Source organism: Stylophora pistillata, chromosome 8 (genome assembly GCF_964205215.1).
Source record: "Stylophora pistillata chromosome 8, jaStyPist1.2, whole genome shotgun sequence".
NCBI lineage: Eukaryota > Metazoa > Cnidaria > Anthozoa > Scleractinia > Pocilloporidae > Stylophora > Stylophora pistillata.
In genome coordinates, this window is record NC_142526.1 from 24,403,436 (window position 1) to 24,426,069 (window position 22,634).

General features: G+C 36.8%; 2 protein-coding genes and 1 long non-coding RNA gene across 11 annotated transcripts in view; 1 reads left to right on the plus strand and 2 right to left on the minus strand.

The window, feature by feature from the left end:
• Positions 1 to 2,181: 2,181 nt before the first annotated feature.
• On the minus strand, positions 2,182 to 11,303 carry LOC111334042 (uncharacterized). Of its 3 annotated transcripts, none has more exons than XM_088731307.1 (5): positions 11,173 to 11,303; positions 10,129 to 10,302; positions 9,147 to 9,205; positions 7,986 to 8,192; positions 2,182 to 3,248 (listed from the first exon to the last, which is right to left on the minus strand). In XM_088731307.1, the coding sequence occupies exons 3-4, from the start codon at positions 9,201 to 9,203 to the stop codon at positions 7,998 to 8,000; spliced, it is 252 nt and encodes an 83-aa protein (XP_088587433.1). In that variant the 5' UTR covers positions 9,204 to 9,205; positions 10,129 to 10,302; positions 11,173 to 11,303; the 3' UTR covers positions 2,182 to 3,248; positions 7,986 to 7,997. The 3 variants fall into 3 exon arrangements, with proteins under 3 accessions (XP_088587433.1, XP_088587431.1, XP_088587432.1); XM_088731305.1 differs by having other exon boundaries at positions 9,969 to 10,302; XM_088731306.1 differs by having other exon boundaries at positions 9,147 to 10,302.
• Positions 11,304 to 13,971: 2,668 nt separating this feature from the next.
• On the plus strand, positions 13,972 to 22,006 carry LOC111334048 (uncharacterized). Of its 2 annotated transcripts, none has more exons than XR_015990710.1 (3): positions 13,972 to 14,901; positions 16,184 to 16,277; positions 17,489 to 22,006. It is a non-coding gene; the product is annotated as an uncharacterized LOC111334048 (long non-coding RNA). The 2 variants fall into 2 exon arrangements; XR_002695196.2 differs by having other exon boundaries at positions 13,972 to 14,244.
• The window catches only part of LOC111334947 (uncharacterized), a 7,352-nt gene continuing 6,002 nt past the window's right edge, over positions 21,285 to 22,634 (minus strand). For all 6 annotated transcript variants that reach the window (XM_088730540.1, XM_088730539.1, XM_088730538.1 and 3 more), the window contains one exon: positions 21,285 to 22,031. The gene's annotated coding sequence lies outside the window, so the exon portion shown is untranslated. The remainder of the gene's footprint in view (positions 22,032 to 22,634) is intronic.

A 22,634-nucleotide genomic window follows, 5' to 3' on the forward strand; every position in this document is an offset into this window, starting at 1 on the left:
CTGAGAATGTGCGAGAAAACTGAGAATGAATTTGAATATATGAAAATCATTTATGTGTACTGCCTTTGTAACAAATGTAGGAAAGCGATCCTTGCAGTAATGAACACTACTTATGTAGTAGTGAAAATAAGGCCTAAAAAAATTCAGGAGAAAATTTAGGAGAAAATTCAGGCCCGTATGTGATTTGAACCTATGACTTTTGCGAGATTGGTGCAGTGCTCCACCAACTGAGCTAACAAGCCAACTGAAAGCTGGTCATTATGTTGGTTAATATTTAACCTGTGAAGTGATGAATCAATGAATTTAAATATATGAAAATGAGATAGGTGTACTGCGGTTGTGTTTATTACTGCGAGGACTGCTTTCATAACTGAAGCAATAAAAATATAAATAGAATTATAGTCTATCAAATAGTTTTGGTTGCACATGATTGGTCTAAATGCATCACCTGATCAAATATTGTGTCCAATATGAAAAGAATCTTCATTTAAAAATTCAATTCAAGATGAGAGTGTAATTTGCCATCAGTCATTGCAGAAGAAAAGAGTTATTTGTTTTGGAGCTCATGGCTTCCTTGATCTTCACTCTTGGAAAACTATTTGCTTCATGGGCAGGAACAGATATTGTCAGCAGAAAAATATCCATGTATATTGTGGCACCAAATGAAGGCAATTGTTTGTACATGTTTTGAAGGCTAATGCAACAAAATTTTGACGGATAATGAAAGTCATGACAACAAGAGAATGAATATAACTCTGAAAATTGACTTATATATTAATGGGGAGTCAACTTATGAAATCAAAGTGACAAGTAATATTGCTAATCTCATTGGATGAGAACCAAGTCCATTACAGGTTACACCCTCCCCTCCCCCCAGCATTTTTTCAGCCTTCCCTAACAGTTCCCCTCTTTCCATTTATACTCCTGGGTGAAGATCAGAGGCACTGTGAGAGTAAAGTATCTGGCTAGAGAATACGTCACAACAACCTAACAAGGTCTTGAACACAAACCTCGAGAACTAAAGTTCAGTGTTCTAACATTAAGCCATAATATGTATTCAAAAAGGGCAACTGCATTGTGCCTGTTCTCTGATAATTTTCTTGAGTATGAAGTAAATCAGCATTGCATCAAAGTCTTTAGCAGGTCATAAAAACAATCATGGCGGCAATAACTTCTAAAAGCACTTTACTGAACTAAACTACAGTGCATGACCTTTTGATCTGGCTGCCCAATCCAACATGTTTAGGTACCAGTATTAGCATAGGAATACCTTTCTAACTTAAACAAAATTATTTGGTCTAGTATTTTGCCATAAATAAGCAAATTTACACTAACATTACCTCCATCCTTTGCCAACTTTTAATTCAACTCCTCCTCTAGTACCTGTTGCCTGAGAGTCACCTTGAAGTTCAGTTCCTTTAGGAAAAAGAGGCTGAAATTTTTCTCTGTTTTTAGCAATCCATTACATGAATAAACAACTGAAAATGCACGAGACTAAAGTAACAGTCCATAACACGAGAAACTAACAAGGCGTGAGATACTATCCAACTGCAAGAAGTAGAGTACAATAACAACGCAAGAGAAGAGTTCAAATATCCTGCGATATTGTACGGTTGGTTATTTTTTACTGTAAAAAAAACCTGTTTAACCGGTCGGCTGCACGCTTCTCTATCCGCTTGGCTTTCCTGCCATATGAGAAATGAGCAGAAACACTTGGTAGATAAATAAAGAAGTTGAATAAGACGCACTTTATTATAGTTTATACGTTTTGTTGTGTAGTATTGCTGAGTATTTTTAGTCTTTGTTTGTATTTTGACTCTCTTTATGGGCTTGTCATAGTACAACACAACCGGCAAAAATACTCAGTGATGATACACACCTAAAAGTATGATAAGATATATCCTTATGATCCATCAAATATTTTGCTTGCGCGTCATCGGTTATGATGTATCACGTGACCGAATATTCCCCAGCTAAAACTGGGGGATATCCGGGGATATCACCCAAGTGATATTCCCCAGTTTTCAAACCATACATCCACTACAATTAATGTTCGTTTAAAATTTAATTCAAAACTTTGTGTTTGTTACAGAAGAAGGGAAATATTTGTTCCTTCATAAAGTCATTCTAGAGAACATTCAAAAGAAAACATCCCATACAGCAAAGAAAAGAAAAGATTCGTTCAATTAGCCAAACCATGGTTTATTAACAGAATGGAAAATCACAGCAAATAGCAAGTAACAAGTACATTCTCTAAAGTCAAAGCAGCAAATTATACTTCTAAAAAGCACTACAGAAACTAATTTACAGTTCATGACATTACGAAAAGACTAGTTCATAGCTAAGCCATAGTTAATCGACAGTACAGAAAATCACAGCCTATAACTGGTCATAAGTACATTTTCAAAAGCTATGGCAGCAAAAACTACTAAAAAAGCCCTTTGGCAACTAGTTCACAATTCATGACATTGAGGAAACTAAGCTATAGTTTACTGACAGTAAAGAAAATCACACCCTTTAGCTGGTATCAAGTACATTCCTTAAACCATGGCAGCAAAAACTACTAAAAAGCACTTATTATAGGCAACTGACTTACAGTTCATGACATTGACAAAGTTAAGCTATAATTTAATTTGACAGTAAAGAAAATCACACCCTATAGCTAGTCTTCAGTACATTCTATAAAATCATAGCAGGAAATACTACTACAAAGCACTTTGGCACCTAACTTCCAGTTCATGAAACTGAAAAAAAAAAAACATTTAATTTTTGGCTAAGCCATAGTTTATAGACAGTACAGAAAAATCACAGCCTCTAGCTGTACGTTTTCTAAAATCCTGGCTGCAAATACCACTAAAAGCACCTAGCAAATCTCTTACAGCTCGCAAGACTGAGAAAAGAATTAATACTGCAAAGCTAAGTCATGGTTTATTGACTGTACATTCAAGTCACAGCCTTTTGCTGGTCATAAATACAATCGCCAAAGTCATGGCAGCAAATATTACTACAAAGCACGTAAGAAAATAACTTATAGCACCTGAGACCTAAAAAAGACAACTTCAAAGCTGAGCTGTGTAAAAGTGCCATATATTTTATGGAATAAGTACAAATAAAAGCCTTTGGCTCATCCTAAGATTTTATTTTTTAAAATCATGGCTGCAAATACTAATAAAGCATTTTTAACAACTAAATAATAAGACTTAGTAAATATTTCTTGCACCAAAGCTACCACTGCTCTTGACGTTAACCTGAAGAAAACATGAAGGAAACATTAAATGAGCTTGGATAAATCCCAACCCTGAATTAAAATGTGGTGTTACAAAAAAGATGCCCATGCACTAAGAATGGAAGTGCTGCAGTTCCTCAATAAAGCACCCACACTGAAACAAGTGCCCTCCTTCGAACAGGTGCCCAACCCCCTTGGCCATAATATCAAACCAACACCACTCAATTCAAGGAAAGCAGTCTCTGTTTTATTTCAGCAAGACATATTTCTATATTTACACATGCATTTTGGTACATAATCCTAGTCTGTCACAAATGTAGTTTCTCTCTTTGTTCATGTGATTTAAATGCCCAGTCTAACATGTTTTGGCTCTGGTCTTAGCCTAGGAATGCCACTATGAGTTTAACCAAATTATTTTGCCAAAGCCATGGTATGGGAAGAATAAAAATATGCACACACTTTCACAAATAAACTTCTTTAGTTGATAAAACAGTACTTATAACACAGTTACAAGCAACAGCCATCATCAAAATCTTCTCTGAATCAATTTCCCCATGAGACTGCAGGGAACAAAACCCCACACCATGACTGAGGGAGAGGTTGCACAACGTTTGCCAATCACAAATTGGATGTACGTACTGGTAAACACAAATTATGCACAAAAATCAGCATGATTTAAAACAATGGAAGATCTACCATGGTCTCCATGCACACTTGCATGCCTTGGAGCACTGAAGGGCGAAGCTAACACAAGTTTGCACAATAATTGCCTTCATGTGTACAACCACAAAATGCTGATTCCAACAATGCTGCAAATTTTTCTCCTGGTGTCATCAGCTTGGGCTTTAAAACACTTTCTCCATTGTAGAACCATCCACTGCCATTTGGACTTGAAAGCGCAGGACAAAGTTGCCATCATCTGCACCAGAACCTATCGGTTGACTCGCTGTGGCAGAGTTGCAAAGCAGCTTGTGTAGGGGAAGGGAATGAAGCTCCTTCCTTGTCCTTCTAAAGCCGATCATCTCCTTATTGATATTAATTTCTTCTGTGCCCTTATTGTGAAGCTGGTGCACAAATGCCTCAGCATCTGCAAGGATATTAGCATTAGGGCAGCTTTCTTCACCAAGGTGCTCAAGCAGCTGCAATAAATGACCACCTAAGGCTTTTTACAGTTTTTGCTTCCCTAGATCAAAAAACTCACCTGTAGTATCATACTAAGTTGAAACCCTAGCAGTGACTTCCTCTTCTCCTCCTGCCACGCAATCCTGTTAATGAGTATGTACTAATTTCTTTTAGAAGTTCCAGTAAACATTCATATATCACTGTGTCCCATCAGGAGGACAATGACATCTATGTCACCACATTGTCCTCTAAGACAATGAACCTACTCCAGTTTCCAATTCTCTGTTCCCTGCTAATCACATTCCTCCTGATGCCCCTGCTCTTCCCTTCTTTGCACTTGCTTCTTATTCCCCCTTTAACAGAGTTCGGGAGATAAGTGATCAAATACTGCATCGACTCTTGTCTTCACTGAACTTGTCACAACATTCCCCAACCATCTTCACAGCAGAAGCACTTGCCAGAGATTGAATAGCCACAATTCCATTGATAACAGTACATGTCTCATTCAGGCTGATAGAGAGCTGGCTCCCACAAACGTTTTCTTTCATCATCTTGCTCAAATCAGACTTCCCTAATGCTTTCCTCAGACTTCCATTGGGCATGGCAACAGAAAAAGGGACAGCATAGAGTTCTCTTGCAAAAGTTAGCTATGTGGATGTCACAACCAGATTCTTAAGCAACCCCAACATGCCTTAAGAGATTTCTGTCTGACTCTATGGCAACTGTCTTCTTCTTATTGAGTGAACTTGGTACAGAATACAATGTTTCAAAGGTTTGAGCTTCTGTTGTTTGACCCTGTCATGAAACTTAACATTGATCTTGATTAGCCCGTCTTACAGAAACTTTTTACAACAGTCTTAATTGCCAATTTCTTCTTTGCCCAGCAGGTCACATTTCATTTTTTCACTCGCAACATCCATGGTTGTGACTGCAGCAAAGTTTTCTGTTCGACAAAACACCCTTATACCTTGTGAAGCAGCGCACAAGCTCAAGCACATCCTCTTCATCTTGACCCATTATTCCTTTCCCAAGATTGCTATGATCACTATTAGCCTCATTTCCACCTCAAATGTTAAACATTGTTTTTTTGTCTTCCTACAATGCAGCCCTCTTGTACGTTATACATGAAGATCTTATCTTCAGGATTACCATGGAAATAAAATATCTTAAATTTTTTTACGATGATTATTTTTCTCTGGAACTTTTACCTGATAACCTTTTACCTGATAACCTTTTAAATTATGTTCCTCGTATTCTATTTGTGCAAAGTCTAGAAATCCTTTTATCATTAGGTATATCATCATTTATTTTTCTAAGGAAATTGTCAGATATTAATCAAAGTTTAGATCACTTTTTATTCAAACAAAATTTTTTTATTCCCTCCTATTTTAGTTTTGTAAGGTACAAATAAATCCTGGCTTTTTGAAGGTCACATGACTTATATTCACCAGTTATGCAACTATGCAACATCTTATCAATGGTTATGCAGACAATTCTTGTTGTCAAACCACAAGTATGCTCTTCACTTCGTGCATTTTCTTGGTATTTTTCCTTGTTTTTGTGATTTTTTCTGAGTCCAGCCTCATTTCCATGTTGCAAGATCAAGAACCTGGAATGAAACCCTCCTTAAAGGTCAAAGACCTCAGATTTCCCTACTCTTAGACTAAAATCATTCCCTACTTTTCCACAAAGTTTGGTGTAAGAGTAAAAAAAAAAATCAGTGAAAAAAATTGATGTTAGCGTGCTGTGGGGAACTCTTGGAGTGATGCGGATGCACCACGGGAGTTCCTTGAGTGAGGGGGTTCAAAAAACGGAACTATGGACTAAGCCCAAGAGTTTGAATAGTGCATTGTGCTCACAATGAAAAAACATGATTGGCCATAGCTGTAAAACTATCAACAAGCAGTGATATGTGTCAATGCTTGTTAACACTAACTGCAATTTTTTTTAACTCTTTTATTTTTTACTGGTGTGAGAGACTTTGCCAAATAGGAGGGACTGCTCATAGTCTATCCCAACACTTAACTCTTAACATCCCAACATCATTATATGTATACTCTCCACACTGTTCCTTATATACATCCTAAGGTGCTAATTAACAAAGATAAATTATTTATCAATCAAGATCTTCTATAGTTGGTAATCATTTCCTTTATTCTTGTGGCCTATGTGTGTGATTCAGGGGTGCTATTGTAAAGACAAAGTAGATGCTAGTCAGTCACAGGAGTTAAAAACCACCACTGAGGATCTTGCTTGAACACTGGTGCTAAATTTGAAAACTCGAGCTTGTAAAAATTTTGACTTTTTGAGATAATTTTCTGAGGAATTGACCACAAAATTAGTCCAAAATAGCACCAATAATTCTTATTACTCTTATTTTCTTCATTTAATAGGTTACTTAGATGTAGTTTGTCTTGAAATGTAACAATTTTCTGTGAGACATCAATGAGTTCATGAACATGTTCTTGTTGAGATTTCTATTCACTTAACTTGAGCTCTTAATATTTGCTGAATACATGCATGACAGAAATGCATGCAATGGAAAATTTATTATCTTAGGAACAAAGTTTCTTTCTATTGTTTCTTGAATAAATGAGTAGTTACTGGTATATTGTTTAAAATTTAAAGTGGTGTTACTTTGTGTTGATTTTGGTTCCCTTGCCTTAATTGGCCAGAAGGGATAGTATTATACACTGTCACCCTTGGATGGGAAAGGCTTAACCCTTTAACTACCGTGAGTGACCAAGACAGAATTTCTCCTAAAAATTTCAATATAATATCAAGCAGAGAAGTGCTGAGAATAAAGGAAAATGTCGACTGGGGTATGATCAGTTGACCCAATACCAAATTCTCCAAGCTAACATTGTAAGACAATATTCTATGGCAGACAGTAGGAAGAATTATTGCAAGCAATAACCACCTCCAAATTTTCTTTGCACTGATTTGCCCTCTAAAAATGGAAGCAACATCAGTCCACATAACCAAGAAATGTTGCATACAGATCACTCCCAGGTTGATTTACCAGCAAAGAGTGAGACACAGCAGGCATCAATAACCAGTGGGCAGGAAGGGCATGGGGGTATGCTCCCCTGGAAAGTTGCATAAAAATGAAGAAGCTCTTAAAGATATGCATTCCTTTATTCCAAGAAAAGAATGTCCATTGTTGAGAAGTCTTTTAAGTGAGTAAAAAGGCAACAAGGAGTAAATAATCTTTGGAAGGAGAGTAAATTTTGTAGGCACTTGACCCAGGTAGCAGTTTGTAATCTCAAAACTATTAACTGCATTAAATCACTGTGAAAAATAACAGATTCAGCATGAAAGTGTAAGATTGAATTGGTTTGTATAAATCTCACAATCAATGCATGAGACTTCAGAGCATGACATTTGCAAATCACAAATAGCATGTAAGTGCTGGCAAATACAAGGCCCAAGAACTTGCATGAGATCCAACAAAGGAAGATCTACCATGGGAAATTTCCTTACTGTGGTGTATGTAACTGTACTTGTGCAGAGGAAAATCTGCTATTGAAAAATGACAGGGTTTTAAGTAGGCCACATATTTTGGCAATAGTTACATAAAACCTTCCTAACAGCAGGCAGTGAATATAGAAAGATATTGCCTAGTTCAGTTACATACCATGCTCTTTTATCAAGACATTTTCTTCTTCTTAGTTTGAGGTTCCAATTGAGGTTGAGATTCTGCCTTTGGTTCAGGTGGAAGTCTCTGTTCCTTTAAGTCTAATACTCCTGAGGCAAACTCCAATGCTTTTTTGGCTTGGGCCAGGAACTCGTGCATCAGGGCTAGCTGATTGTTAGGGTGAAGTTCTCCCCTAACAATTCTTTCCTGATCCAAAATAAAAAATTAAAATTGTTGGGAATCAGTGTTTCAGTGCAATGAAAACCAAATGGATTGGTCTGGGTACCAAACTTTGCTCGCTCTCCTGTGTTATTTTCTTACACTGTAGTGCATTGTCTCACGCTAAATTTTAGAAGTGTTACTGTTGAACTTGGTAAGATACGTATTATACAAGGGCTTGGAACGGTACTGTGCCCTAGGTGGTCAATTTGCTGGCCTGTGTTGAAGCATTAACTGAGTCACTATATACAGTATACCGTGACCTGGGGCAAGAAGATTTGCAAATTGATTCCTTCATTTCAAAGAAAAATTTAAAATATTACTTTTAGCAGTGGAGGACCAAAATAAATATCTACCTCTATCAGTTGAAATAAATGACTAAAGGAGACAATATAAATGGATGAATGGGTGAAAACGGTTAAAAAAAACCTTACAGGTTAAAATCAATCTAAATTAAAGTACAAACAAAAATGGGATTAAAAGTAAAACAGTCACAAATTACTACTTTAAATCAAGCAGTAACTGTAATAAAACAGTCTCGATACATTCTCACCTTATTCCAGGACCTTATGATACATAAGTTTGCCTTGCCTTGGAAATTGAGGATTTCAAGCCCGAACGCTAAGTTCAAATCACGTTGCCTCTGCCTTGACTCAAGAGTATCATGCTTTAGATATGCGATTGCTTCATTATTGCGAGACATGCAGTTATTACTCAGTTACGATTTCGTGGAATTCGTAGGGTTTGAATTTGTTAAAATCAACCTCTTACGGAATGGCGAGCGCGAAGCGAAAAGATGGAGCAAGCAAATTTCACGCATATCCACATGCCGAGGGGGCGCTAGAGTCAGTAATTATTATCTCATGAATTTAAAAAACAACTTAAAAATCATCTAAGCAACTAAATTTAAAAACAAAGTTCAATTACTTCAAAATACAGTACCTCAGTGTCCCTCAGTTCACACAGTATGCCAGGTTGGAGTTTGTCACTTTCATCCATGACTGTAAATCCAAAGCAAACAAATGCATCTTAAATATTTCTTTACGTACTATCGAACAAACATGGAGCAATGGAAATTCCAAGCGGTCGATATCTTCTGTTTCTCTCATATAAAAACATCCTAAGTTTAAAGCTCAGAGTTGTCAAGTGTTCACAAATGATTTCGCCTGTCCTTAGAAGCGTGCAACTTCTTTTAATCAAGTGCGATCGGCGCGCGATAAGTCTGCGAGCTGTGTCACGCGAATATTTGTACTGTTTTGTCTTGTTTTGACTTTTTTAAAACAGGCTTCTTGTACCTAATTTATCACACTGAACGGCTAACAAGTAAAAGAAACTGAACAAGCGTACAGTTATCATTTTGGCCCGACTTTATTTTTGTTCTTTCAGTCTCCCGCTCGAATTGTGCTCATTTTGGCTTTTCGGAACGCCACGCCGAGCTGCGAAGATTTGTACATTTCAACTTAAAATGTTTTCACAATGTACACAAACATAATAAGTGCTTTTGAAACGTGGGGATACTTTTGCACGTGGAAAGGTATCTTAAGGATGTAGAAATGCTCATCGGATGGATGTAGTTTTAGTAAGTTTACGTGCTTTGCATATCCACGTGCAGCTACTTTGTGGGTCAAAACGCTTTCTCGGATAATTTTCCGTGCCGCAAACGTCCACGGAGGATTAATTCGCTTCTCCACTAGGAATTCGTAATAAAGCGAATAATCACCGATGAAACCCTCACAAGCGTACAACAAAAACACGCCTACTTACCTCTTCAGTGAGGGAAATTTAGCGAACGAAACGAATCAAACAAAAGCGGGAGTAAACACCTCACGTAATAAGTCATGTGAGCGTTCGGACTTTTCGAGCAGGGTCTGGGGAGAAGTAACTTTTCTGATTGTGATTGCTTGACGATAATTTTTAGCCCTACTTTCTCTTCGTCATAATCATCCTCACAAAGCTATCTCCGTGAGCCAAGATCAACTTTGCAGTAATAGTTGGTAACTCATCGACCAATCTACGGTCCAAATTCGGAGCAATGTAACACTGACAGGAGAAGCCGCCATAACTTCAAGTAGCGTGAGTGAAGTATCTCTCCCAAACCCTGTTGATAAACCAAAGTGGAAGGTCATCATTGACGCTTATTATAACGAGTCAAGTGAACAGTGATCGCAACAAACAGTGCACTCTGAATTACGAGTAAAATATTTTTAGACCTGACATGACTTCACGGCCTAATGAGCAAAAAGTATGCTGAAGTAGACATAGAGAAAGAAACTAAATATCTGCATTATAATTAGTTATATCTGAAAAGCAAGCGTAAAAAGATGCCTCTTGTTGTTAACGTGAATAAATTTTTATAAATGTTATAGTGGAGGTGGTCCTGCGTTCTGCTCCTTAGTTGATCCGCGGTTGGTACTTTTTTCTTCTTCATCAGAGGGTAAGAGGATTACGCTCGACCCGTTCCGCTTCCACGATACTAACCGTCTGCATAAATTATCCTTTCTCCCCTCATGATCACAAAGTCTTAAGTATTTACACATTTATACAATAAATACATACCGATCTTCGTTTCTCTCAAATTTTCAAAGTCGCAGATTACTAAACTTAACACATCTAAAGTTCTCGCATTTAGAACAATAGATGCCGCGGCCACGTGCTTCAAAATTCCAAAGTTTACGTTTACGATTACGTTTCCTTATCCCTTACCCCTCTTTTCCCACGTTCTAAGGCTTTTTAATGACTTATTTCACTAACAAGAATTTACTTTCCCTGATGAATTTTGGTTATCTGCCTCGTGCACACAGTTTTTGATGTACATACGTGATCTGAGTGAGGTAATTTCAAGTTCTCGCCAGGGCGGCAAACACTTAAAAAGAGAAAGACCGTTGCAACTAAATGCCATTGGACTGAAGATTTAGAGTTTTCCGAGTACTTATTGGGAAGTGAAGCTTCTACTGATGCCTAGACTTACCTGAAAACATTCTACAAATCCGAACAGATAAGTAACCTCTTCCCGATCTTTGAATAATACGTTACGTTATCATGACCTCATCTCATGCGCTAGCGGGCTTTCTGAAGTATTTGAGACCCCTGAGAGACCAGTGTGGGATTAGCTACGGTCACATGATAGTAGCGATGTCACTCAGTTCTAAAAAAGCACGGCTGTGATACCACAATATTATCAAGTCTATCGCTCAAGTCCCATTATTATTCTCAGGGAAAAAAGACCCTATTATGATAAATAAGTCGACCATTCGTCTTGAATGCCAGTCTTGAGAAATTCAGCTGTAGATACGAGAACCCTCAAAGACAGCGTCTGTAAAAAACAACTGAAATTAGAGATTGAAACCAGGCTATAATCGTGGTCAATTAACGCACTGTACAAGATGAAGGCATGACACAAGATATAAGCAATATCAATCAACCAAACTGGGTAAGATTTCTATAATGTTACTCGATATTCAAGTAAAATCATAGCCTACGTGGGTGGCTGTTTCATTAGCCAGCGCACACAAAATCGTAAAGCGCACATAAGACCACCAGCTACCCAACTTATATCGTAACTTAGACAATCGCGTTTTCCGTCACCTGAGGTGGTAAAGATCATTAAAAGTACCACGAAGCGTATGAGAAATAATGTGATGTATGCATTCTATATTAATGAATATTCATTGCTATGGTTACTTTACTCAACACTACAACAACAACATCAACAACAACAATTTATTTCGCATTAGGGTGGGGGGTTACAATGATTAAAAATTACTCAAGAAAAATAAAGAAAAAGAAGAACCTTACATAATTGACACTCCCGCAAGTAGCACAGGCTAGTCGCGGCGGGCAGTGACAACAATTTGTTAAGAGTCTAAAGCAAATTATAAATGAAAAGATCATTACAGCTTAAGTATAAGAATAAAAAGAAAAGAAAAAGAACAGCAGGTAAATAGATGCACAAATATATAAAATAATTAGATTAGTTAAATAAATTCATAAAAATAAGACAATATAAACATACAAAATTAGCTATTTCAGGCACAAGGAGCAATTGAGACTTGAGAAGATATCATAGGCCGCGAATTTTTTGGAGAAGAGATATTAAATCGATTATAGTTATCCTCAACGGCCAGGATATTCAGAATTGTACTATGGATTTTTTCCTTAAACTGTTTACGAGTCAGATCACGTGTAGTGATACTCAGAGAATTCCACAGGACAGTTCAAAATCTAGCTACAGAATTCCGCATAAGGTTTAATCTAGAAGGTTTAACATAAAAAATTTCCAGCAGAAGCTGATCTGGTGTTATATGAGTGTATTTTTCTGGAGCGAGTAAAGCGGGAGTCAGAGGTTTTCCGGTACATCGTCATTCGAGACATCATGCACTTGTGAGTCAGGAAGTCAGGTTGCGGGTCTTTGTCATAAAACTATTTGCAATTTTTGCAAAGAAATGCCAAGGTAAAACAGAACGTTGGAGTGCCAGCTTCAAGCACTGATTCCAATGGTGCAACGCGCGATATTCTACCAGGTAAGTGAAAGTGCTAAAAGCATGAGCCCGCAGAGACTTGTTATCAGTGTCATTGAAACAATCACTATACTTATTGTTTGAGATCGCAAGATTTTGGACATAAAGTTTAATGTTGCCGCTTAGGTCTGCCTAACAAGCAGGTTTTGTTTTACCAGAATTGAGACTTGTGGGGCGTATATTTTGAAGAAACTTCGGATGACTAATGCAGCAGAGAAATACTCGATTGCATTTTTCAAGAGAAAAACAAGACGTTGTTCAATACTGCTAAACCATAGGGGAAAAAAATTACCAATTTTAATTCAATGTAGATCTAATTGCCGAACCACACACACTCAGCCCTTATTACAAAGAGTTCTTTATACCGACATTTTGTAATAATTCATCAAGGAGTTTTTAGATAATCAACCAGCAAATATGGCTTTCGATTAAACCTAGTCATCGAAGTGGCGAGGGATGGAAGCCAAGGAGCCTCGCCCCGGGGGGAATTTTTTTGATTCAGTAGACACTAGACTGGAAATAAGCCTCCTCAACTGAATTGGAGGCCGAAAAGTTCCTGTAGAAAAATCCTAAATTTCGTTTTCACTGAAAACTTTATTGTAATCTTATGAGGATTTTAAAATCATTTCAATCCTGTCTTTTTTACCATTGTGGTGTTTTTCTTTAACAGTTTTGATATACTATTCGGTTTCCTTTTTTTCAAGTCTTTGCATGGAACACCAGTCGCATGGAAGTTATCTAACAGTATTTTTAGTCATTCACCTATGAGTAGTTGAGCTTAACCGATGAAATCAAGTTCTTTCGACTTTCTCTTTTACCCACAATTAAATACTTGGTTTTCTTTCCCTTTTTATGCGTTGGTCCAGAAAAACCTACCCAAAAGAAAAACTAACACAGATTTCAGAATAGAAAACTCAGAATACGCGAGATATTAACGAAACAATCCGTTACAAGAAAAAACTGAAAATACGCGATATATTAATAAATGAAGGATCTATTAATCAATAATTATGTGCTTCAAACATGTCATAAAAGTATCTATTTCTCTGTCAATTTCCTGTTTTCGTTAACAGTTTTTCAACGAATGCCATTTATCGATAAAAATCAATTTACATTTTTAAAATTAAAAATATTTTCATTACATATTCAAAAATTCTGAAGGAAATGCCTTTTCACGTCCCTCTTTCCAAGGGTATATACCTGACCAACCACATTGCATGATCCATTGAAGACAGTTTCGTTCCCGAGGGCCTCTCGGTTTTCAAAATGCAGGTGGGATTTGTAACAACCGAGCAGTCCCTGGATCAAGGTCTTGGTTGTACGTAAAGGATAAGATGCCTGAAAAGTTAACGTTTTCCTTATTTTACCCGGGCATGCCCTCTATTTCTGGCCCTTTAAGGATCTGTCTTCCCTTTGTCCAACAACAGCTCACTTATTTGAGGGCTTGAGTCTTCAGAAGCAGAAGCTTACGGATACTTGGAGTATTCGGATTAGGAAGTCTTGTGAACTTTACTTCGTACGTGGTAAGACTTACACACTACCTTGAAGAAAAATTGAAGCTTAGCAGCGAGTTTATAGAAACATAGGAGTTCATTGAGCTGCAGAGGAGTTTTTATGCATTTACGGATGCATACAAGATGTGATTTATTTCTTACTTTGGATTGTGATTAAGGAATAATAGACTCACAAACTCCACGTCTTTGAGCAACTTAAAGTAGAAGAACTTTTACGTACAATTCGTGTTTAGACTTTCTGGACAACTACAAAACTGGTGTCATTCATCTAAGGCTGCATGAATGGCCAACTGACTGACTAAAGTGGTTCCTTATAGAGGTGTTTATTTACTTATTCTAAGTGATCTCTGCATGTATAACTTCCAACTGTCTACTACTTACAATTATAGGTAAACTCATCGAGGCAAATGTGATTTTTTTTTTATTGTTGTAAAGTTAAGCATTAAGCGTGACAAAGCGTGACAAACAATTTTAAAGTAAGCTTTGATTACATAATTACAAACGGAAATATCATTTATGTGTAACCCTTTGTCGTTAAAATATTCCTACTACGTGTCGCATAGAATATGGAAACTTGTACGTGTTTTCCGTCTAAAAGCACGTAGGAACACTAGTTCCACAGGATCTACGAAAGTGTCCTCCCATCTGTGAAATTGCGGATACGTGGTAATTAAGTTGTTTATTCCAAGTGAAACTCGTATTATCTTCTGTATTTTGTATCATGTATGATTTAGCTACCCTTATGCATATAAGAACCTTGATTCAAGCAATAAAATAGATTCAGTTGATTGTAAAGCAGTTGAGTGTCCAGCACCCCGTGTGCGCGAGCTCGGGTTAAACCCACCGTTTGCCTAAGCATCGAAACAGCTCGACGCTAACCGACCCTCGGCCGAAATTATACTACATTATCATGATCTTAACTCTTTCCTCACCTCCTTGGGAAAATCTTTTCAGCAGCAAGCAATAATTTTTTTTAAAAAAGTAGGGTTAAAACAAAGAGCCATGAAAAAAGAATTTTTCTGACATTAACATATGAACATGATATGATTATTTTAAAAGGGACGTTATCATTTTTCTCACAACATGGTCACTTGGGATGTGGATCGTAAAATTTCAACTGCATACTGCTAGTCTTCTTCAAGTGATGAGATCAACTGAGTACGCATCACCTATATGCTGTTGTGCTCAGCTGTGATTGGATGGAACTCCAGGGCTGTGATAAATGCATCTTTCGGTTCAGGTTCCCTCTGTGGTCTGCTGCCATGTGGCTCTCCTGCTGTTGTTATTTTTTTTATTATTGGCATTCAGGCTACTGGGATTTCAATTCCACTGTCCCTGTTAATTTTTTCAGGGTGAAGTCTTATGTAAATTGCCTCTTTCACAGCTGTGAATTCCATCCAATCACAGCTGAGCACAACAGCATGTAGGTACATGACATATTCTTTGTCAACCTTATCACTTGAAGAAGACTAGTATGCAGTTGAAATGTCACAATCCACATCCTAAGTGACCAATTACATTTCTCTTAAGTGTCATTTACAACTATGACTAACCACAACCTATTTTACAATGATATGATTACTGAGTAGATATCAGCTTGTGGATAACTGAACTCTTTTTCCTGAAGTTATTCAGATTTCCAAAACATTTGAGTTTGCTAAGTAGTTCAATCCAGATTTTTGCTCCTGAGGTACAAATGATCATCATTGTTGATCACTGAGTTCCTATCTGTGAGGGGCAGTAATATTTTTTGGAACCACTGAATGACTCACCGACCAATTAATTGACCAACAGAATGACTGATTCACCAACCATCTGTAAGCTCATAATTTTAGTCTCTCAATAATCATTAACTTCATAGGTTTACATCAGACAATTTGAATGGAATTCTCAAAATTGTTCAAACTTAGTGGAAGTGTTTTTGTTTATTATGTTTATTCTTATTCAGGAGTGAAAAGGGATTCAATAGTGATAAAAAGGAAACAAAGTAGATTAATGTCTCTGACCCTCTACAAGAAGACGGCACTGAATTATTCAGATAGGTAGGCAATGTTATTTTAATGACTTGTTTTAGTGATATATCAAGAAAAAAGCAAATAGGCTGGCAAATCAATACAGACTTTGCTTAAATGTGTGCAGATTTGTAGACATTTACTTTTTACAGTCTAACCTGTATTAAGCGGCAGTGTTTTTAGTAGTCACCCTGTATTTAGCAGTCAGATGTTAAAGTCCTGAATTTATTTCCCCTTAATCACTGTAATTTTCACCTCTATTAAGCAGTCACCATTATCAAGCAGTCCCCTCTAAGTAGAGGGTACAGTCACCCTTTACTCAGTCCTAACAGCCTGTTTTTATTGTTCTCCAACTGTATTGAATGGTCCCTGAATGAGGGACCACTCAAACAAAACCTAGAGCAAGATTCAGTACATTAAGTAGTCAATTATGGCATAAAGCGGCACTGTTTATTGTTTTTTATAATACCTCCAATCTAGACCTAATTTGTGGAACGTGTATTAAGCCATGCCATTCCCTGTGGGTGACCACTTAATATAGGTTTGACCATATAATCAAATTACTCTAACTTACAAATTTAAAAAAATGCAGCAGAAATTATACTTTAAAGTTAGGCCAAGGTTTCAGATGTTTCCTTTTCAGCAATGTAGTGGACTGGGCTGGTGATTGTGGATTTTATTTGAGTTACAAAAAGCAAAGATGCTGGTTTAAGGGATGGTTGTGATTGGTTGATTAGTAATTGTTCTAAGTGCATTGTAGTTCTAAGATAAAAGTTCTATTTATCTTAAATTTGGGTTCTATATAATGAATGTTTCATGTAACATGAATTTATGAACATAAAACAATTAAAAAGTAAGATTATTAGATAGCTGATGATTTTAATTTTTTTTCCTGAAAGTGGTTCCTTAGAAAATCATTTCAATTCTTTTATGTGTTACAGAGAGTCTTATTATTACAGAATACATTGGGTATTTGATTGTTGTCGTAGATGATTATAGTGTTCATGAAGTATTTGAGAAAGTGCTTATAAGCTGTCTTAGCATGAAACATCCACTGTTGTAAAACACTTTTTGCTGTGAAAAATTCACAGAATCTACTAAATTTTGGGAATCTGCTTTTATATAATGATGGTATTTATATGAAGACTTAAACGAAGAACTCTTACATTGTCCTGTTATGATTCTTTAATATTTTGGGAATGTTATTTAATATGTGTAACTATGTTTTCCTTCCTTCCTAGGATAAGAAAGATAACATTCTGCCTCTCTTCCTGAATCTTATTCCATGGAGCTGACATATGTGAAATAAGTACTGATTTAAGTCAATCAAAAAGATGATACAATATGTACCGTAATTTCCGGCCGTTTACCTGCATGTTGATTTGTTGAATTCTCAAAAAAATTGATATCTTCGGTTCTACTGGGCCTAACAAGTCCCTTAAAACAGGAAAATTCTGTTCAGCTGAGGCTAGTGTTAACTGGAAATTTGTTACTGATTTGCTGGGTATCCTTGGTTTAATTTTGTCACCATCAAGGTTTCGTTTACACGCGTGCTGATGGGAGATGACAAAACACAGAATTGTACTCCATGCAGTACCCTATGGAGTACCTAAATGGAGTACCCCTAAAAATCATGTATTGGTCGAATAAAATACTTCATAAACATGGTAAATTGTATAGATGTACCTATTTTTAGTAAATACATTTTGAGCTTTCCAGCTCTCCAATTGTCACAGTTTGATGCAGCCCAATTTTTGGGGGTTCATGGGGCTCTCAGTCTTACAGGTTCCTCCATTTTGGTTTTAGCGCTGTGTAATGAGTCCTTTGACGGGAAGATAAAAAAAAAAGCTCCATATGATGAACAAAACCCACTGTTTCGAGTTGTGCACGAGGTAAAATATTAAAACTTACTGCGTTTTCCAAATCAACTGCCCAGTCGGATTATTTGCTGACCCATCAGTGTTTTTGTTTTTTGTTTCTTTGCATATCTCAATTTCATTATGCTACAAATAAAAGGGCAAAAAGAGGGTCAGTTTAAACACACGAATTACTTTTTTTAAGTCCTAGCTTTTATCCCTCATCACTTCACACAATTAAGAAACCTATGATTGAAGACATTGAACACCACACTTTTTACAGACTCCCTACTAAACAGGTATTTTAAAAGACGGAATACCCGCTGCTGAATGAAGGATGACTGTACTTTTGGCTTCTTGACGATCATAAATAGAGATGGTACTCTGCCTATCAAAGAAAACATTAATGGATTACATTTAAGCCTTCCATTTAAAGTGGCCAGCAGTTTAACGTTAAATTCAAGATGGCCCCGCGGTCAATTCGTGGACTGCGTCAAACTGTGACAATCACAGAGCTAGCAAGCTCAAAATATATTAAGATATGTACAGCTAAATGATTTACCATGTTTATAAAGTATTTTATTTGGCCAATACATAACTTTTAGGGTACTCCATTTAAGTAGTCCATCGGGTACTCCATGGAGTAGGGCTCCACGTTTTGTCATCTCCCCGTGCCAATAGTAATTTGTTAGTCAGGCAACTAATTGTGTGTGAAATAAACTCAAGTCGGCATCATGTTTTGTGCCACTTTGTGGCACTCTTAATACAGTAAAATTCATCTGAGAGGTGGAAATGCAGGTAGGCAAGAATTATTTTCAATTCAACTGCTAGTAGATTTCAAAATTGTCACATAACCCACACCTCCCTACAGTGGCTCGTGTTTACGGAAAAATCAACAGATTACCCATGGGTAAACGGCCGAAAATTATGGTAATGAGCCTAGAATATACTCACAACATACATTCCATCCTTTTTCCTTGTTGTTTGCATAGTAGTAGGCTTGTATTGAAATAGGTTTTTATGGATTTCAGTAAGGGTAATCAGGGGTTGACCCAAAAAATAGTCAGTTCACCCTCAAAGGAGTCATGTTTGTCCAACAATTCTCTTCCTGAGACTGAATCTGTGACGCAAAGACAAGGTTCCACAAAAAAAAGAAAAGGAAATGCAGTGAGTGTGAAAGTGATGTGGCCACTGGACTGTCTTTATGCGCTGAACAGAGAGTGGACTTGGTACAAGAGATGGGTGACTAAGATGGTGTTTGACACCTAAGGTACATTGAGAGACCATGATGATGCTCATTTACATAATGTAAGCAAGCAACTGCAAAAGATTAGAGGTTTTATCTTCTAAGTTTCATTTATGTTGTTTAAAAATCAGAATGCACGAGATCCAAACACAATGATTGAAAATAAGAGAAAACTAGTAATATGCAAGATACTAACTTAATAATCAAATACGGGAGGGAACTGAGAAATGCAATATAATAACCCAACAATCAAATTAACAAGGACTTAAGAATGTGTAACATGCAAACATTAATATTGCTTAGTACATGAAGAAACTATCAAACAATGATGGGTGCTTCATTAACTTTTTATGAAAATATCTATTTCTCTGACATTTTTCTTGTTTTTCACCATAAATTGTTTACAACGCTTGTTCAGAAACATGCCGTACAACTAAAAAACTGGTGTCACCCATGCAAGTCTGCATGAATGGCCAACTGATTGATTAGGATGGACCCTTGACCCTTATGGTAATTTAAAGGTAAACTCATTTAGGCAAATGCAATTTTCTATCATGATCTCAACTCTTTCCTCAGGAGTGAACTGCTCAAATGGCTTTGAGGAAAAGCAATTTTCCATATTAGCCAACAAAGCTGCCTAGCAGACAAATGCATATAACTGGAGCAATGAAGACATGTGATTGGGACAGTAGATCAATTGAGACAGAGGCTATTTTATAGTGCAGAATGTACTTTTTGCATGGTTGGGTGGGTTCCAAATGATCAGCTGTCATGTACATTTTTAATGTAAATGAAGATAAAGTTAGGTATGACAGAAAAACCCAGAAAAGCAATTTATTATCCAACTACTCTTTGTGAAGTACAAATAATGCCAAAGACCAGTACAAATATCACGCGGTATTTGTACTCTAGAGTACCGGTTAAACAGGTTTTCTCGCATCACGCAAGTGAAGAATTGGATTGTAGTTATAAAAAAAAAGGCAAACAATTAGAATCATATTTGTGACGACGAAGAGTCAGAATGGCTGGCAAATATAGATCCAAGTTTATTAGATGAATCGAACGGAGAAAAACAGCTAGACGACTTTTCCGCTTCGCATACTTCTGTCACACACTCCCTGTAAATAAATATCCACGAAATTTGCTCACACCGAAATAACAGTTTGGCATGTTAGGTAATAAATAACGTTTTAGGCATTTTGTTGTGTAGTATCACTGCATATTTTTACTCTCTATTTGTATTTTGACTCACCCTATGGGCTCATCAAAATATGGCACAACTCTTAAAAATACTCATCGATACTACACAACAAAATGTCTAATGAGAGATATATATTTTTTAACCCCCCCCCCCCCATACCATTCTTATGGAACTCCTGTTAGAACATTGTTCTTTGCTCTTAACAAATACCTTGAAGATCCATTTAATTTACTTCACCATGTAAACCTATGAGCTTTCTGCCACAGAACAGATGATATATATATATGCAGTCACCAAAATGTGTTATAAATGAATCCAAATGAACCGAACTATCTTTTGGGGAAATCCTTTGATGAGGAATGGCAACCAAAAAATTTTTTGTAACTCGGTAAAAAATTGCAAGTGTAAAATGTATTTCCTTTAAGTTGTTAGAGAGCTATCAAACAGCATACATGGTAATTAAGAAATATAAGATTGTTAAAAATTGCAACACAAAGAAAGTAAAATGTAAAATTTGCCAGATAAACGAGTCTACACTTAAGCAAAGCAGCCCATCCAGCTGCAGCTCCCCCTGGTTTTTGTGGCACAAACTGATGAGGAATATGGCTAATCTCACCAGATGGGAATCAAGTCCATGACAGGTTAACCCCCCCACCCCTCCCATGGCAGTAAAAACCACTAAAACGCATTTTAATTTATTTATCAAATTTACAGTTCATGACACTAAGACAAGATTAGTTCCAAGCTAAGCCATGGTTTATTGAAAGTACAGAAATATCACATCCTATAGCTGGTCATAAGTACATTTTCTAAAGTCATGGCAGCAAGTACTTCTAAAAAATTCTATAGCAACTAATTTACAGTTCAAGGCATTGAGAAAAGTTTAGTTAAAAGCTAATCCATAGTTTACTGATAGTACAGAAATATCACAGCCTATAGCTGGTCATAAGTACATTCTCTAAAGTCGTGGCAGCAAATATTACTAAAAAGGGCTGTAGCAACTAATTTACAGTTCATGACACTGAGGAAAGATTAGTTCAAAGCTAAACCATAGTTTATCGATAGTACAAAAAATCACAGCCTATAGCTGGTCATAAGTACATTCTCTAAAGTCATGGCAGCAAATACTTCAAAAAAGTGCTATAGGACCTAATTTACACTTCATGAGACTGAAAAAAAAAAAACATTACTTTTTGGTGAAGCTGTAGTTCATAGACAGTATGAATAAAATCACAGCCTATAGCTGGTCATAAATACAGTCTAAAAAATTTGTTTTACCCACCATATCTCTTAAACAAGCACAGTGAACTATCTTTTAATTGTATTTTTAAAAAACAGACATTGGTAAGGAATATCTCTGGAAAGTTTCCAAAAAAATTGTTAGATACCTTTTATGTCTGAAGTAATCAACTTAACAACTAAATAATGAGACTTAGTAAACATGCCCTTACAGCAAGGCGACCAATTCTCTTGATATTAACCTGAAAAAAATAAAAGGGTAACATTAATTGAGCTTGGATAAACCCCTGAATGCGGTTTTACAAAAAGACGTCCCCTGCTAAGAACGGGAGCGAGGCATTTCCTTAATTAAGCACCTACGCTGAAATAACTGCCTTCCTCTCAATATGCGCCCACTCCCTACGTCATGATATCAAACAAGCAATCATCTACAGTTGGCAACACCCCCCTCCCTCTTCTCCCCCACTTTCTTAAACAGTAGGGATACAATGAAAACCTGTTTCTATTGCCAGTTTATTTACACCTTTCAAGCTTCAACTACAATGGAATCAGTACAGGAGATTAGTTTCTTATCTGTTCCAGTTATTTCTATCTCCATGTGCTTGCAGAGTTCTTTTGTGTGTTACCTGTTCTTTTAATTCTTTTCCTGTTACATGACTAAATTAAAAAGCACCCCCTCTTGATAAAGTGCCCACCTTCCAATAAATGCCCCTCCTTTCAGCTGAAGTTTGAAATAAGCACCCGGGTGCTTATTTGAGGAAATACAGTTAACAAATGGTAAACACCACAGCGTACATTATTGAGTTATGGATGCACGCGGGAGGTTGCTAAGCACAAGAAGCGTA

Bases quoted from the DNA above. Each gene is read 5' to 3' on its own strand.
- LOC111334042 (XM_088731307.1), bottom strand. From the start codon at position 9,203: ATGGATGAAAGTGACAAACTCCAACCTGGCATACTGTGTGAACTGAGG. The intron at 8,193-9,146 runs GTACTGTATTTT...ATTTTGGATCAG, and splicing joins GTGAACTGAGGGACACTGAG to GAAAGAATTGTTAGGGGAGA.